General features: G+C 43.0%; 1 protein-coding gene across 8 annotated transcripts in view; it reads right to left on the minus strand.

Moving 5' to 3' along the window:
- The window catches only part of BACH1 (BTB domain and CNC homolog 1), a 131388-nt gene that overhangs the window by 98517 nt on the left and 19401 nt on the right, over positions 1-13470 (minus strand). For all 8 annotated transcript variants that reach the window (XM_049857745.1, XM_049857742.1, XM_049857746.1 and 5 more), the window contains 2 exons: positions 4783-5077; positions 1247-2593 (listed from right to left, as the gene is read on the minus strand). In XM_049857745.1, the coding sequence (XP_049713702.1) occupies positions 1247-2593; positions 4783-5016 (1581 nt within the window). In that variant the 5' untranslated portion in view covers positions 5017-5077. The remainder of the gene's footprint in view (positions 1-1246; positions 2594-4782; positions 5078-13470) is intronic.

The raw sequence follows: 13470 nt of genomic DNA on the forward strand, positions 1-13470 counted from the left end.
AGGGTCGCTATGAGTTGGAATCGACTCGATGGCAACAGGTTTGGTTTTCGGTTTTTAATATTTTACAGAGTGCAAAACAAACTTTTGTACACGGAGTATGCAGATCATACCACGGTCCCTAGGTGGCGCAAACGGTTTGCACTCAACTACAAACCTAAAGTTTGGCGGTTCAAACCCTTACTTAAAATCAGTTTAGCAGTGTGGGCAAACTGAATTAAAGGTTCAAATCCTTTAACTGTCACCTGTTAATATACAAAAGAAAAACAGATACATCATCTGAAAGCTGTCTAATACATAAATCCAAGAGAACAGGAAAGGGAGAGAGAAGAATAACTATATTTCTGATAATTACAAAATAGGCACTTTCATTTAGTAATAAAAAAAAAAAATATTCCCAGCAGTGCTGAGGAAGAGACGGTCTGGTGATTTGCATCTGTTAACATTACAGCCAAGAAAACCCAGTGAGGCAGTTCTACTCTGTAACACATGGGGTCGCCATGAGTCAGAATCAACTTGACAACAACTAACAACAGTAACAATATTGTACCCAGCTACGCTTAACTCATGCTAAATTATTAAGACATTCATTAAACTAATAGCTGAAATGGGCGAGGGAAAATTTAAAAAATTAATGACCATTAAAACCAGGACCCAGAAAACTTGACATGAAGAGCTATATTCCTAAAACCAGTCACTGCAAAGCGACAAGGCTCAGATCTCTGATCAGAGAATGATTTTTCCTCTTGGGACAAGGCATCTCATTTAAACAATTAAACAGCCAACGTGTGAATCTACTCATGGTTAATGCATTTATAGAGTCACTATGAGTCGGAATTGACTTAACGCAATGGGTTGTTTTTTGTTTTTTACCTTAAGTATATGGACAAAGAAGCCCTTCGACCTTTCTCTCACTATGCTGGTTTTTACTGCAGTTTTATAGGTACCCATGTACAAGTTTCCTCCCTCCCTGAGCCCGTTCATATCTCTAAGTGGTGCAAACAGGAGCCCACTCAGACCAAATCCCAATTCTAAACCTGTTGCCATTGAGTCAATTCTGACTCACAGTGACCCTATATATAGGACAGAGTAGCGCTGTCCCATGGGCTTTCCTCAGAGCAGCTGGTGGATTCAAACTGCCGACCTTTCAGTTAGCACCAAGCGCTTAACCACTGCACCACCAGGGCTCCAAATCCCTACTAGTGGTGGTTAAAACAATGAACTAGCAACGTACTCACAGTCCCCTCACCTCACACTCCTGTTCTCTGGCAGAGAAGGACTCACTGTCTCCCTCCGTGTCCGTCTCAGAGTCCTCTCCCAAGCTAATCATGCAGGCATATGGACAGGGCTCCTGGGGCACTTCTGGAACGTAATCATCGCTTCCAATTTCCAAGTTGGTTGAGCATCCTTCAGTACTCAGAGTACTTATAAAAGGGCAGTTGACAGACCTTAATGTCGTGAAAGTCCTCTGGCCCGGTTCTGGGCTCTCACTGATCCTGATGCCCAACCAGGGACACTCGAACCGTTTCTGCGAGTAGATCTGTTCTGGAACGTCCTTGGCCATGGCAGGTGACAGCTGCATCTGGCAAGGAGACTCTGTGCTGCAAACGTCACTCCAGAAGCCTTTGGCGAGGTGTTCGGCCACCTCTCTCTCCACACTGCTGCGATCCCCAGAGGCCAGGCTACTATCTTCCCTGGGACCAGTGTCGGATTTCAAATGTAAATCCTGACCTGCACCAAATGTTTGCTCTTCTTGGCCATCTGCACCTGACAGAGGCTTTTCTGTTAACACTGTTGTGTTCTGCATACCAGCAAAATTCAAGTCACCATACTGGTCATACGTGTGTAAAAGTGACAGGGAATAGAGCCCACGAGGGTCTGCGGAAGAACTGTGAGGGAAAGGAGTTGCTTCTGCTTTTACTGCTGGGCACTCAGAAGCAGAGTCTTTCTTCTTCGTTTCTTCATGTTCCGCTGGCCTTTTACTTTCTTCACATTTTAAAATCCCCTGTAGACCTGCACAGTCCTGGACTCCACCCAGACATTCATTTTCAGATGTCTCATTTGGCTGAATGGAAGAAACCTGAACGTCTTTGATGCTAGGGTCCACAGCATGGACTCTGTCAGTTCCAAACGCTTTCTGGAATTTTCTGTATTTAGGGCATAACGATGGCAAAGTCAGAGCAGTGTCCTTTTCTGAGCACGTGGACTCGCTCGCCTGGCTGGCGCTGTCATGCAGTGGGGGCGATGCTCTCGCGTTTCCCTGATGCCTGCTGAGTTTACATTGAGGAGCTGGAACAGGCTCGTGTTCCAGAAATTCCTCCACTTCGTCAATTTCCAGATCCTTCTGGTCCAAAAGTGAAAGTTGAAGGTCTGTTTTCTGACAGTGTGATGGAAAGCATTTTGTTCTCGGGCATTCTTGCTGGTCTGCAGTAGAGTCCAAAAACTTAAATTTGAGAAACTGAAAGCAGGATTCCTCAATATTATGCACACCTAGGAATTCCGCGCACTTGCAAACTTCATCCACATTGTCCTTGCTGAGAATCAGCTTAGCAGTGTAGGCAAACTGAAGTAAAGGTTCGAATCCTTTCACCGTCACCTGTTCACATACAAAAGGAAAACAACAAACTCATCATTTGAAAGCTGCCTACTAGCTAAATCCAAGGGATGCAGGAAAGGGGTACAGATGAATAATTTACTCACGATAATTACAAAATAGGCATTTTCATTTAGTAATAAAAAGATATTCTTCTAGGAAATGGAAAGCTAAGGGAGTCTGGAAAAGCATGTATACCACACCCTATTCCCAGGGCCATGCCTCCCCTTTACAGATTCCACTCCTACCTGCCCATGAACTATGCTTCCCCATGTCACATAAAGGCATACAATAAGACTGCAGCGTTCCCACGTTATCTGAGATAAATCACCTATGAAGTAAGGCAGGACAGACACCACCTGCAGCACACACACCTGAAGTGCCAGGTGTCTGCTGCCAGCCCAGCTCCACGTGGCCACTATGTTCCAAACAACTCCACCTGCTAAATACAACTAAAATGGATTTTTTTAAGGACAAAAAATATACATAAAATACGGACAAAGTAGTCCTGCCCCACAGCAGACGCACTGTAAATGGTAACTGTTATCTTTATCTCATGCTGAAAATCTCTAATAACAAAATCGTTAAAGGCTGAGATTTTTTTTTTTAAAAGAGAGATCTATGTGAAGTACTACAAATCATGCCTAACCTGTTCCAGCAAAGATTCATGGGATCTAAGTAACAAAACCTTTAAGCAGAAACTTGCCAGGCGCTGCCAAGGGAGGGGCAAATAGACCTGCTGGTGTGCAGAGAAAAGCCTCATTCTGGGTTAAAAATGTGAACATAATTTTGAAACACTGAGCCTGCATAAGAGTGACAGTGTTGTTATTATTTGTGATCTTCTTAAAAACATGCTGATCAGTAAGTACTCAGCTACCGTTCAAATGGCTGACATAAAAAACAGTGACATCAATAGATGCTGGGTGAGGGTGCAGAGACACTCATCATTCTGAGGCTGCTGGGGATAATGTAAACTGATACAGCCACTATGAAAACCAGTTTGCTGGTTTCTTATGAAACTGGTCAGTCACTAATGTATGACCCAGTGATTGTTCTCCTGGGCTTCCACCCCAGAGAAATGAAAGCTATGCTCACACCAAAACCTCCACACGAATGCTCACAGCAACTTCATTTGTAATGGCTCAAAACTGAAATCAACCCTGTTATTATTCTTCAAAAGATGAATGGTTAAACAAGCTGATACCTACATGCCATGGACTACTACTCAGTCACAAAAAGGAACAAGCTATTACTACACACAACAACTGGATGAGTCTGAAGGAAGTTATGTTCTGGAAAAAAGCCAATCCCAAAAGGTCACGAGCTTTATGATTTCATTTCTACAACATTTTTGAAAGGACAGAATTTTAGAAGTGGAGGACTGCGTAGTTGTTTCCAGGGGTTAGGGACAGGGAAGGGAGGCTGGAAGGAGGTGAATGTGGTAATAAAAGGGGTCCTGTGGTGTTAGAACTGTTCAGTATCTTGACTGTGGCTATGGATACACAAACCTCCACAGGCAATAAAACTGCAGAGAACTTAGCGCATACACGTGTAGATTTACGGCCTTGGAAACTCTATGGGGCAGTTCTACCCTGTCCCACAAGGTCGCTATGCGTAGGAATCAACTCAGCGGCAGTGGGTTTGGTTTTTGGTTTTACACCTAATAATAGCCTGCTATCAGAAGATAAGGTCCACTGGGACAGAACGATACACAGCATGCCCTCCCCCAAAACAGGGCCACTCCAAGTGTCTTTAGTCCACTGGACGTACCCTATTTTGGTCATTCAGTCAAAAGCAACATAAAAGCCAGTCAGTTAATGCTCATTAAGTACTACTGACTAATATCCAAAATTAATGATGATTTGACACAGTGGTTAAGAGTTTGGCTGCTAACCAAAAGGCTCGCAGTTCAAATCCACCAGCCTTTCCCTGGAAGCCCTATGGGGCAGTTCTACCCTGTCATATAGGTTCACTATGAGTTGGAATTGACTTGATGGCAATGGGTTACATACAAAATGGCATAATTTCTATGAAAAAAGCAAAAAGAAAGGACCTGCTCCCAAGCCTGGGAGCTGCTCCTCAGCTGTCTGACGACACCACCACCACGTTTTATTTTTAATTTCATAAACCATGTAAGATTAAGTTAAATGAATTTAAAACTACTGTGATTTCCAGAAGCCTGGCTCTCTCACCTCTTCTGGTAGGGTGATGCTAAGCTCGGCATCCGCCTGGCCCACGATCCTCGTGTGGAAGTAACTGCTGCACGCCGCCAGCATGGCCCGGTGGGCACGGAACTGCTGGCCCTCCACGAAGACCGTGACATCGCACAGCACGTCTTTCTTTCGCTGGTCGTTGAGGCTGAGCAAGACGTTGGCGCTGTGCACCGAAGATTCATAGGCGAAGACCGATTTCTCACTCACAGACATTCTGCGTAACAAACAGTGTCGGGAAGTACAGCGGAAAGCATGCTTCTCGTTGTCATTAAACCTGCAAAGACGGAAGTGAAATCTTGTTAAAATGTTAAAAACGAGAACGCACGAAATATAAATTAAAATACATCACTGTAGTGTGTTGTCTTCCAAAAAGGTATGCTGAACTCTTAACTCCCAGTACCTCTGATTGTGACCTTATTTGAAAATAGGGTCTTTGCAGACGGTATCAAGATAAAATGAGGTCAGACTGGATTAAGGTGGGCCGTGTTCAATGACTGTTGTACTTAAAGCCTTGTTGTTAGGTACCGTCCAGTCGATTCAGACTCATAGCAACCCAATGTGACAGAGCAGAACTGGTCCATAGAGTTTTCTAGGTTGTAGTCTTCATGACAGATCGCAAGGTCTTTCTCCCAGGGAGCCAATGGGTGGGTTCAAACCACTACCTTTCGGTTAGAAGTTGAGCACATAACCACTGCACCACTAAGGCTCCTGTGTCCTTAAAAGGAGAGGGAAATTTGGACAGATGTAGACACACACGGAGGGAAGAGAGCCACATGAAGACAAAGGCAGAAATGCGAGTGGCACGGTACAAACGAGGGAATGCCAAGGATTGTCAGGAAATCACCAGAAGCTGCAAACGGGCAAGAAGGATTCTTCCCAAGGTCCTTAAGAACTGTAAAGGAGTAAGTTTCTGCCGTGTCAAGCTGTCTAGTGTGTGGTACTTTGCTGCAGAAGCTCTAGGAAACTCGGGCTAAGAGAAAAAAGAAAATACAATCCTCTAGACTAACTACCAGGGCACCCTGGTAGTACAATGGTTAAGAGCTATGGTTGCTAACCAAAAGGCCAGCAGTTTGAATCCACCAGGCACTCCTTGGAAACCCTATGGGGCAGTTCTACTCTGTTCTATAGGGTCACTATGAGTCGGAATCAACTCGATGGGAATGGGTTGGGTTTTGTTTGGTTAGGGAAACTACCTAGAAGCATTTATTTGGTATGCCTCATTTAAAATAGGTTCTTACTAGCAATTCTTCAAGTTAATTTTAGAAAAAAGTTCTTGACGTGACGGAGGAAAGAATCACTTGAACCAAGGAGAACCAAGAAGTGGCTCTCCTACACTTCATACTGGAAATCACCTTCCAGGAGCAAGCAGGTGGGACTGGGAAATTTCTGGGCTCACCTGAGCTTAGCATCCCAACCCTGTTGCTTTAAGACAGTCAGTGGGTATGTCATGTGTGGAGAGGGAACCTGGGGGGCGGGGCAGTGGTGGGCTGTGACACTCTGGGATGGGGCTGAATAGTGCAGGCATCCACCGTCCTCCAGGCCACATTGCCCAACACCTGACAAACAGTAGAGTGGGGTGTGGTGCTTCCTAAGGAGGATTCCATTTTACAAAAGGTAAAGTTCCTCCCATACAAAGAAAACACGACTTGAATTTGTCAGGCCAGACCTTAGTAATAAGTCTTTTTATGTAACAAGTCTGGCTTCACACAACAAAAGGCAGGCAACAAGTAAAACTACTTCAGCTTTGAGAAGAGGGTTTAACCACACACAGAAGCCCTTGGTTTTCTCAAAACGTTAAAACAAAGTTATCAAAAATGCATATTTTAAAAACACAAGTAGCCTCCAAATCTTTTTTGCACACACCTTACTTGCAAAAAAGAGTACGCCTGATAGGCCGTATTTTTACACAAATGAGACGTACATTATACGTTTTTGCCAATCATGCAACCTCCCTGAATGTTATTTTTGTAAGCGTTATCTCTGTGGGCACATTATTTGTGAAAAATACAGTATGTATGTTTATCCATATGTTACATATTCTATTATTCTAATATGTGTTACAAAACACACAGATCTCTAGCTGTTACAGTTTGTGTTTGACCGCTAACCTAAAGGTTGGAGGTTTCAACCCACCTGATCGTACCATGGAGGATAGGCCTGGCAATCCACTTCCATTAAGATTACTACCAAGAAAACCCTATGGAACAGTTCTACTCTGTAACGCATGGGGTCGCCATGAGTTAGAATCAACTCAACGGCAACCAACATCAACAATATAAAACACACAGAAATTTGAAATAGAGGTTAAAAGACAAGTTCCAATATTTTCTTCCTGCTCCCAATGGCCTGTGATGAGCACCTCCAGGCTGTGTGTATCCCACTGTGGCCATCACGCTAATGGTGACGTAGAAGCTCCTGAGAGGTACAACCCTGTGTGTTCATTTTGTTCTTCTGACACCTTACTCACTGTCCAGAACATGGAAGACCCTCAAATGCTCAGTAAGTGAACAAATGTTACTATTTTCAGATTCGCTGTACTCCAAACAAAAACTAAAGGATAAATAAGAACTACTCAATTTAGGCAGACCAGGCCCAGGCTGCGGGTGAGTTCCACCTCAAAGACAAGTTACAAGCACATGAGATGTATCTGTAAATTCTCCTCTAAATACATGTTTATTTTTAAAGCCCTCAATATAGCTGAAATGTTAAGTTCCTCAGAAGTAATAAATAAAAACAAAAACTCTCCATTACTACGTGACTGAACTTCGCCCAAGGTTAAGGATCACAACCTATAATTTACTGAGATTCGGCATACCACATAAAACCACTGGTAACTTTAAAATTAAATACTAGAACTACCTCAGTTTGGGGGTTGCACCATAAAAAAACAGTAGTAAATTCCTATTAGCAATTGGTCAGGATAGTTCAGCTATCAACAGAAGGAATTAGAGTTAGGGACAGTTGGGAAGAACTGTCTTCCTAAGCAACTATGTATCTTCACTACCCTCCACGTACCCCAAGACTGTACAAGACGTACACCCTGCCCAAAATGCACTGACCTCCCAGTCACGTCAGACTCAAGAGCTGACCACTTGACCCAATTCGTCCCTGCTCCCAAGACCCCAGCCTCCTTGCTTTTTCCTGGCATCTGCCCTGCAAGCTTCTAAAACTAGATCAATCTTAGTTTTGTACCTCATCATTCTGCTGAATACAGCACAGCCAGGAAAACGTAAAAACATGCAGACTGGTGTCGCTATAAATTTATGGTGTGCAGCCTTAGGATCTCAGCATTGTTTATCAACTCTTTTACAAGTCCCCATCTCCTGGGTTCCCCACAGTCTTCCAAGTCACCATTGCTCCGCTCAATCAGTGTCTCTCCTGGTGTTGTTGTTGGCTGCCATCAAGTCAGTTTTGACTCACAGCCACCCTATGTACAACAGAGCAAAACGCTGCCTGGTCCTGCGCCATCCTCACAAACGCTGTTACCCTTGAGCCTATCACTGCAGCTGATGTCAATCCATCTCATTGAAGGTCTTCCTTCCTTTCACTGACCCTCTACTTTACCAAGCATGATGTCCTTCTCCAGGGACTGGTCCCTCTAATAACATGTCCAAGGTACATGAAATGAAGATTTGCCATCCTCGCTTCTAAGGAGCATTCTGGCTATACTTCTTCCAAGACAGATTTGTTTGTTCTTCTGGCAGTCCATGGTATATGTAATATTCTTCATCAACACGATAACTCAAATGCATCAATTCTTCTTTTATGTTCTTTATTCATTGTCCATCTTTCACAGGTATACAAGGTGAATGAAAACACCATGGCTTGGGCCAGGTGCACCTGAATCCTCAAAGTGACATCTTTGCTTTTGAACACTTTAAAGAGGTCTTTTACAGCAGATTTGCCTAATGGAATACTTCACTTGACTCCTTAACTGCTGTTTCCACAGGTGTTGACTGAGGATTCAAGTAAAATGAAGTCCTTAGTGACTTCAATATTTTCTCCATTTATCATGATGTTGCTTACCGGGCCAGCTGTGAAGATTTTTGTTTTCTTTATGGTGAGGTGTAATCTATACTGAAGGCTGTAGTGTTTGATCTTCATTTTAGTGTTTCAAGTCCTCTTCACCTTCAGCAAGCAAGGTTGTGTCACCTGCATATCACAGGCTGTTAATGAGTCTTTCTCTAATCCTGATGCCACGTTCTTCTGCATATAATCCAGCTTCTCGGATTATTTGCTGTATAGTATACAGATTGAATAAGTATGGTGAAAGGATACAACCCTAACACACACCTTTCCTGATTCTAAACCACACAGTGCTCCCTCGTTCTGTTCAAATGACTGCCTCTTGGCATATGTACAGGTTTTTCATGAACACAAGTGCTCTGGAATTCCAATTCTCTGAAATGTTATCTATAATTTGTTATGATCCACACAGTCTAATGCCTTTGCATAGTCAATAAAACATAGGTAAACATCTTTCTGGTATTCTCTGCTTTCAGCCAAGATCCATCTGACCTCAGCAACGATATTCCCTGTTCCATGTCCTCTTCTGAATCCGGCTTGAATTTCTGGCAGTTCCCTGGCGATGTACTACTGCAGTCATTTTTGAATGATCTTGAAATGGTCTTTTTGACAATGAACATGATGCCACTCCTCTTCAATTTATCGTTCCCAACACAGGCCACAGGACTGTCCGATTCAAAATGGTCAATACCGTTCCGTGTCAGCTCACTAATGCCCAGGATATCTATCTTCAAGGCTTCCATTTAATTTTTGACAACTTCCAATTCTCCTACATTCATATTTTATACATTCCACATGTAATACAGCTATATAAAATAAAGTGAAACAATGTTTCACATATCAATATTTTATCCTTACTACATGCAAAGTACTTTGATTTTTTCCATTCTTTTTTTTTTTTTTTAAATTCCAAGCGAGATGTACTCAATTTCACAACCCACTAATAAACATTCTCCCACACACTGAAAAGTACACGTCCAGTGGTTAACAGTACAGGCTCTAGAAATATATATTTGCTGGGTTCGAATCCCAGCCCTGCCATTTACTAGCTATAGGACCTTCGGCAAGTTGCTTAACCTGGCTGTGTCTCACTTCCGTCATAATAAAATGTGGATAACAACAGCACCTCACTGGGTTGTTGTGTGCTTTACATAAGATCATGAAGGTAAAGGGTTTAGCACAGTCCCTGACCCAGAGCAAGCACACACAGTAACAAATGTTAGTTGCTATAAATGATAATATTAAGAGAAGCCTAATTTCCTCTTGGCCTAACTTACTCCCCACCATGTCAGTCAAAGTGATTTCTCCCTTGCTGAAAACCCTACAATGTCCTCCACATTCTCTTACGATCAATTCTAAATCCTATACATGTCTTTTATGCCCTACATGGCTAGGTTTTCCCCTTAGTAATCCAGCCTTTCTCAAGCCATTCTCTCCCCCTCTTGCTCTTCTCCAAGGTCACCATCCTTCCTTCCAGTCCCACGTGCACCAAGCTCCTTGGTATCTAGGGGCCTCTGCACATACTGTTACCTGGGCTTCTCCTATTCTCCAAATGGCTGGCCCTCTGCTTTTGAGTCTCACGTTCAATGCCTTGACCTTACCTGACTTGTTCTCTGCTGCAACCCCAGAATATTAACAGACTACCTGGCCCACTGCAGGTACCTGAACAAATGATTTGGCATTTTTAGTACAAACCCAAAACCGAGATCATCTAGATCTTCTTCCAAACGCAGTCAATCAGCTATTCCAATACACTTCCCTAGGTATGCACGGGGGATTAGCTCCAGGACCCTCTGCAGATACCAAAACTTGTGGATGCTCAAATCTCTCGTATAAAATGGCACAGTATTTGCATACATACAATCTACACGCATCCCCCTACATACTTTAAATCATCTCTAGATAACTTATAATATCTAATACAATGCAAATGCTATGTGAATAGTTGTTATACTGCGTCATTCAGGAAATGACAAGGAAAAAAAGGGTACACACAACACAAGCAGTGAACAAAAGAGATGCGGGACAAACAATGCTCAAACAATCCGCAGTTGGTTGAATCTGTGGATGTGGAACCCGTAGATGCAAGGGCTGACTCTATGTGGAAACACCACCACTGAGCCAAGCACTCGGGGAAAGTCTTTGGATGGTTTTTCTAGAAGCTTCGAGGAACAACACAGAGTCCATACATCCCACTGGGAGCAAAAAACATACCTGGGACACAGCTGGCCAAAGAAGAACAATGGCTGGCACTGATAAACAAGGCGACTAAAACTGACTTACCTGAATGAAACCACCTCAACGCTGGCCTGCCTTAGTAGCATGGGGCACTACAGAAGGTTGTTTTGAAAATCATTTTCCCTCATTCTGAAAACCATTTAGCTGAAGAGTCAGCAATCCATTTTTACCCCGTAACGAAACTGTGTAGTAACTACAGCTGATTAATGGTGCATGTCCTTCTGATATCTGTTGGTCACCTTCTAACATTTCTCAAACCTAGAAAGTAAAATCCAGAACTAAAATGCTAGTAATTTATAAACACCAAATTTAGATTCGTGTTATATCTCAATTTTTCTGCATTCTTGGAAAGATGTACTCTTGTTATGATTCAAAATAAGGGTTTGCTAACCTTAACTAATTGCTGATTCACTGAGAAATGCTGATAAAGGATGAACAGGCATTTTTAAGCTTCCCGCACCTCAGTTTGGAAATAACTTCTGCTCTCTACTCAATATACACAACTGAAGTTTCAATACAGTTCCCAATGCAGATTTTGTTTCCAAAATGATAAAATAAAACAAGATGTTGTGGCTTTGCCACATTTTAATAACCTTAAAGACAAGTTACACAGAAACAACCCTGGGGTAAATATCTGACTACAGAGCCGGGTCTACCATGCTTCATTTAACACAATTCCAAAAGATAACTGAGTATGAATATAAAGTTCCACGTGCAGAAAAAGGCTGGAAATTCTATTTACGAAGTCTCAGAGGACTACTTTGTTTCTTAAATTTCAATGTAGAAGGGTACACAAAATCATCTAATGCCAGGGACTCGTTTAAAAGAAAAAAGTTATTGTCCAAATATCCCTTATCTTCACTGAACAGTGAAGAATGTTCTTTCTGTAAGTGCTTAAATGTGTGTGATACAAAGAACCTGATTTGGCCTTTCTTCTTGGATTCCTGAAATATAGCCCTAGGAACTCCCCAGCAACTGAGGTGCCTTATTCTTCTAAAACAGCCAGGTAAGACTTGAATGTGTGCAAATGAGTGGGGGCCACAAAGACCACCCTGCCAGCCAACCTGAGAAAAGGAAGGGGGAATGACGCAATCAATTATGCATAGTCATAGATTTGATCAATCGTGACTATGCAATGAGGCCCCACTTGTGACTATGCAATAAAGCCAATAAAAGTCTTTGAACACAGAAGTCTCTGAATTTCCTGAACTGGTGAGGTCATCTGCTTTGGGGAGGGTGGCACATCCCTGGGGACAGTGGAAGCCCCATGTGTCCTGACCCTCATCTTCATGTGCATCCTTTCTGGTTATAATAATGAGAAACTGTAAATGTGGTTATACTCTCCATGAATTCTGTGAGCTGTTGTAGAAAATTAACGAACCCATGAGGGGCAATGAGACAGCAGGGGCTGGCGTCTGCCTATTTGTCAGGCAGAAGGACAGAGTCCTTCTAACTTGTGAACTCTGACTTAGCTCGGAGTGGATAATTCAGAGAAGGGCTGCTCAGGCAGTTTATCATAAGGACAGAGTACTTCTAACTTGTGTGTTTTGACCTGGTTCGGAGTGGCCAGGGATGAGATGACCTGGGCCCGGGTTGTCAGGGAAGAGGAAGAGTGCTGCTTAGAGTGGCTGGCGACGAGGATAATGGAGACGCAGGAAGGTGAAGACTAGATCCATTTCCAGGTGAGAACTGGACTCATGGTGATCTTTACCATAAAGTTAGCACTGAAGGTAGAATTTGCCTACCTTGCCCCTTCTTTAATAGCGCAACATGCCACACAGTGAACTAAACAAAAACCAAACCCACTGCCGTAGAGTTGATTCCAACTCATGGTAACCCTATAAGATAGAGGAGAACTGCCCCATAGTGACTAAGTGCCATGAAGACACAGATAAAAGACAGTCCCTGAAGGTATCACAATACAGGGTCCTGACAGAGTGGGAGAAAACTGTAGAACAAAATTCAAATTCACAACAACAACAACAACAAAAAAAAAGACCAGGCTTGCGGACTGACAGAGACTGGAGAAACCCCAAGGGTATGGCCCCTGGCTACTCTTTTAACTCAGTACTGGAGTCACTCCTGAGGTTTACCCTTCAGCCAAAGAGCGGACAGGTCTAAAGGGCCAACAGTAACAAACGTGAGGGACGTGCTTCATAGTTCAATCATGTATACAAGATTAATGGGCATCCCAGCCCAAAACCAAAGACAAGAAGGCAGGAAGGGACAGAAAAACTGGACCAGCGGAAACAGGGATCCTGGGGTGGAGAAGGCAAAAGTGTTGACACATTGCAGAGTTGGCAACCAAAGTCATAAAACAATTTGAGTATCAACTGTTTAATGAGAAACTAATCTGCTGTGTGAACTTTCACCTAAATCACAATAAAATTAAAAGACAGTCCC

Source organism: Elephas maximus, chromosome 18 (assembly GCF_024166365.1).
Source record: "Elephas maximus indicus isolate mEleMax1 chromosome 18, mEleMax1 primary haplotype, whole genome shotgun sequence".
Lineage (NCBI taxonomy): Eukaryota > Metazoa > Chordata > Mammalia > Proboscidea > Elephantidae > Elephas > Elephas maximus.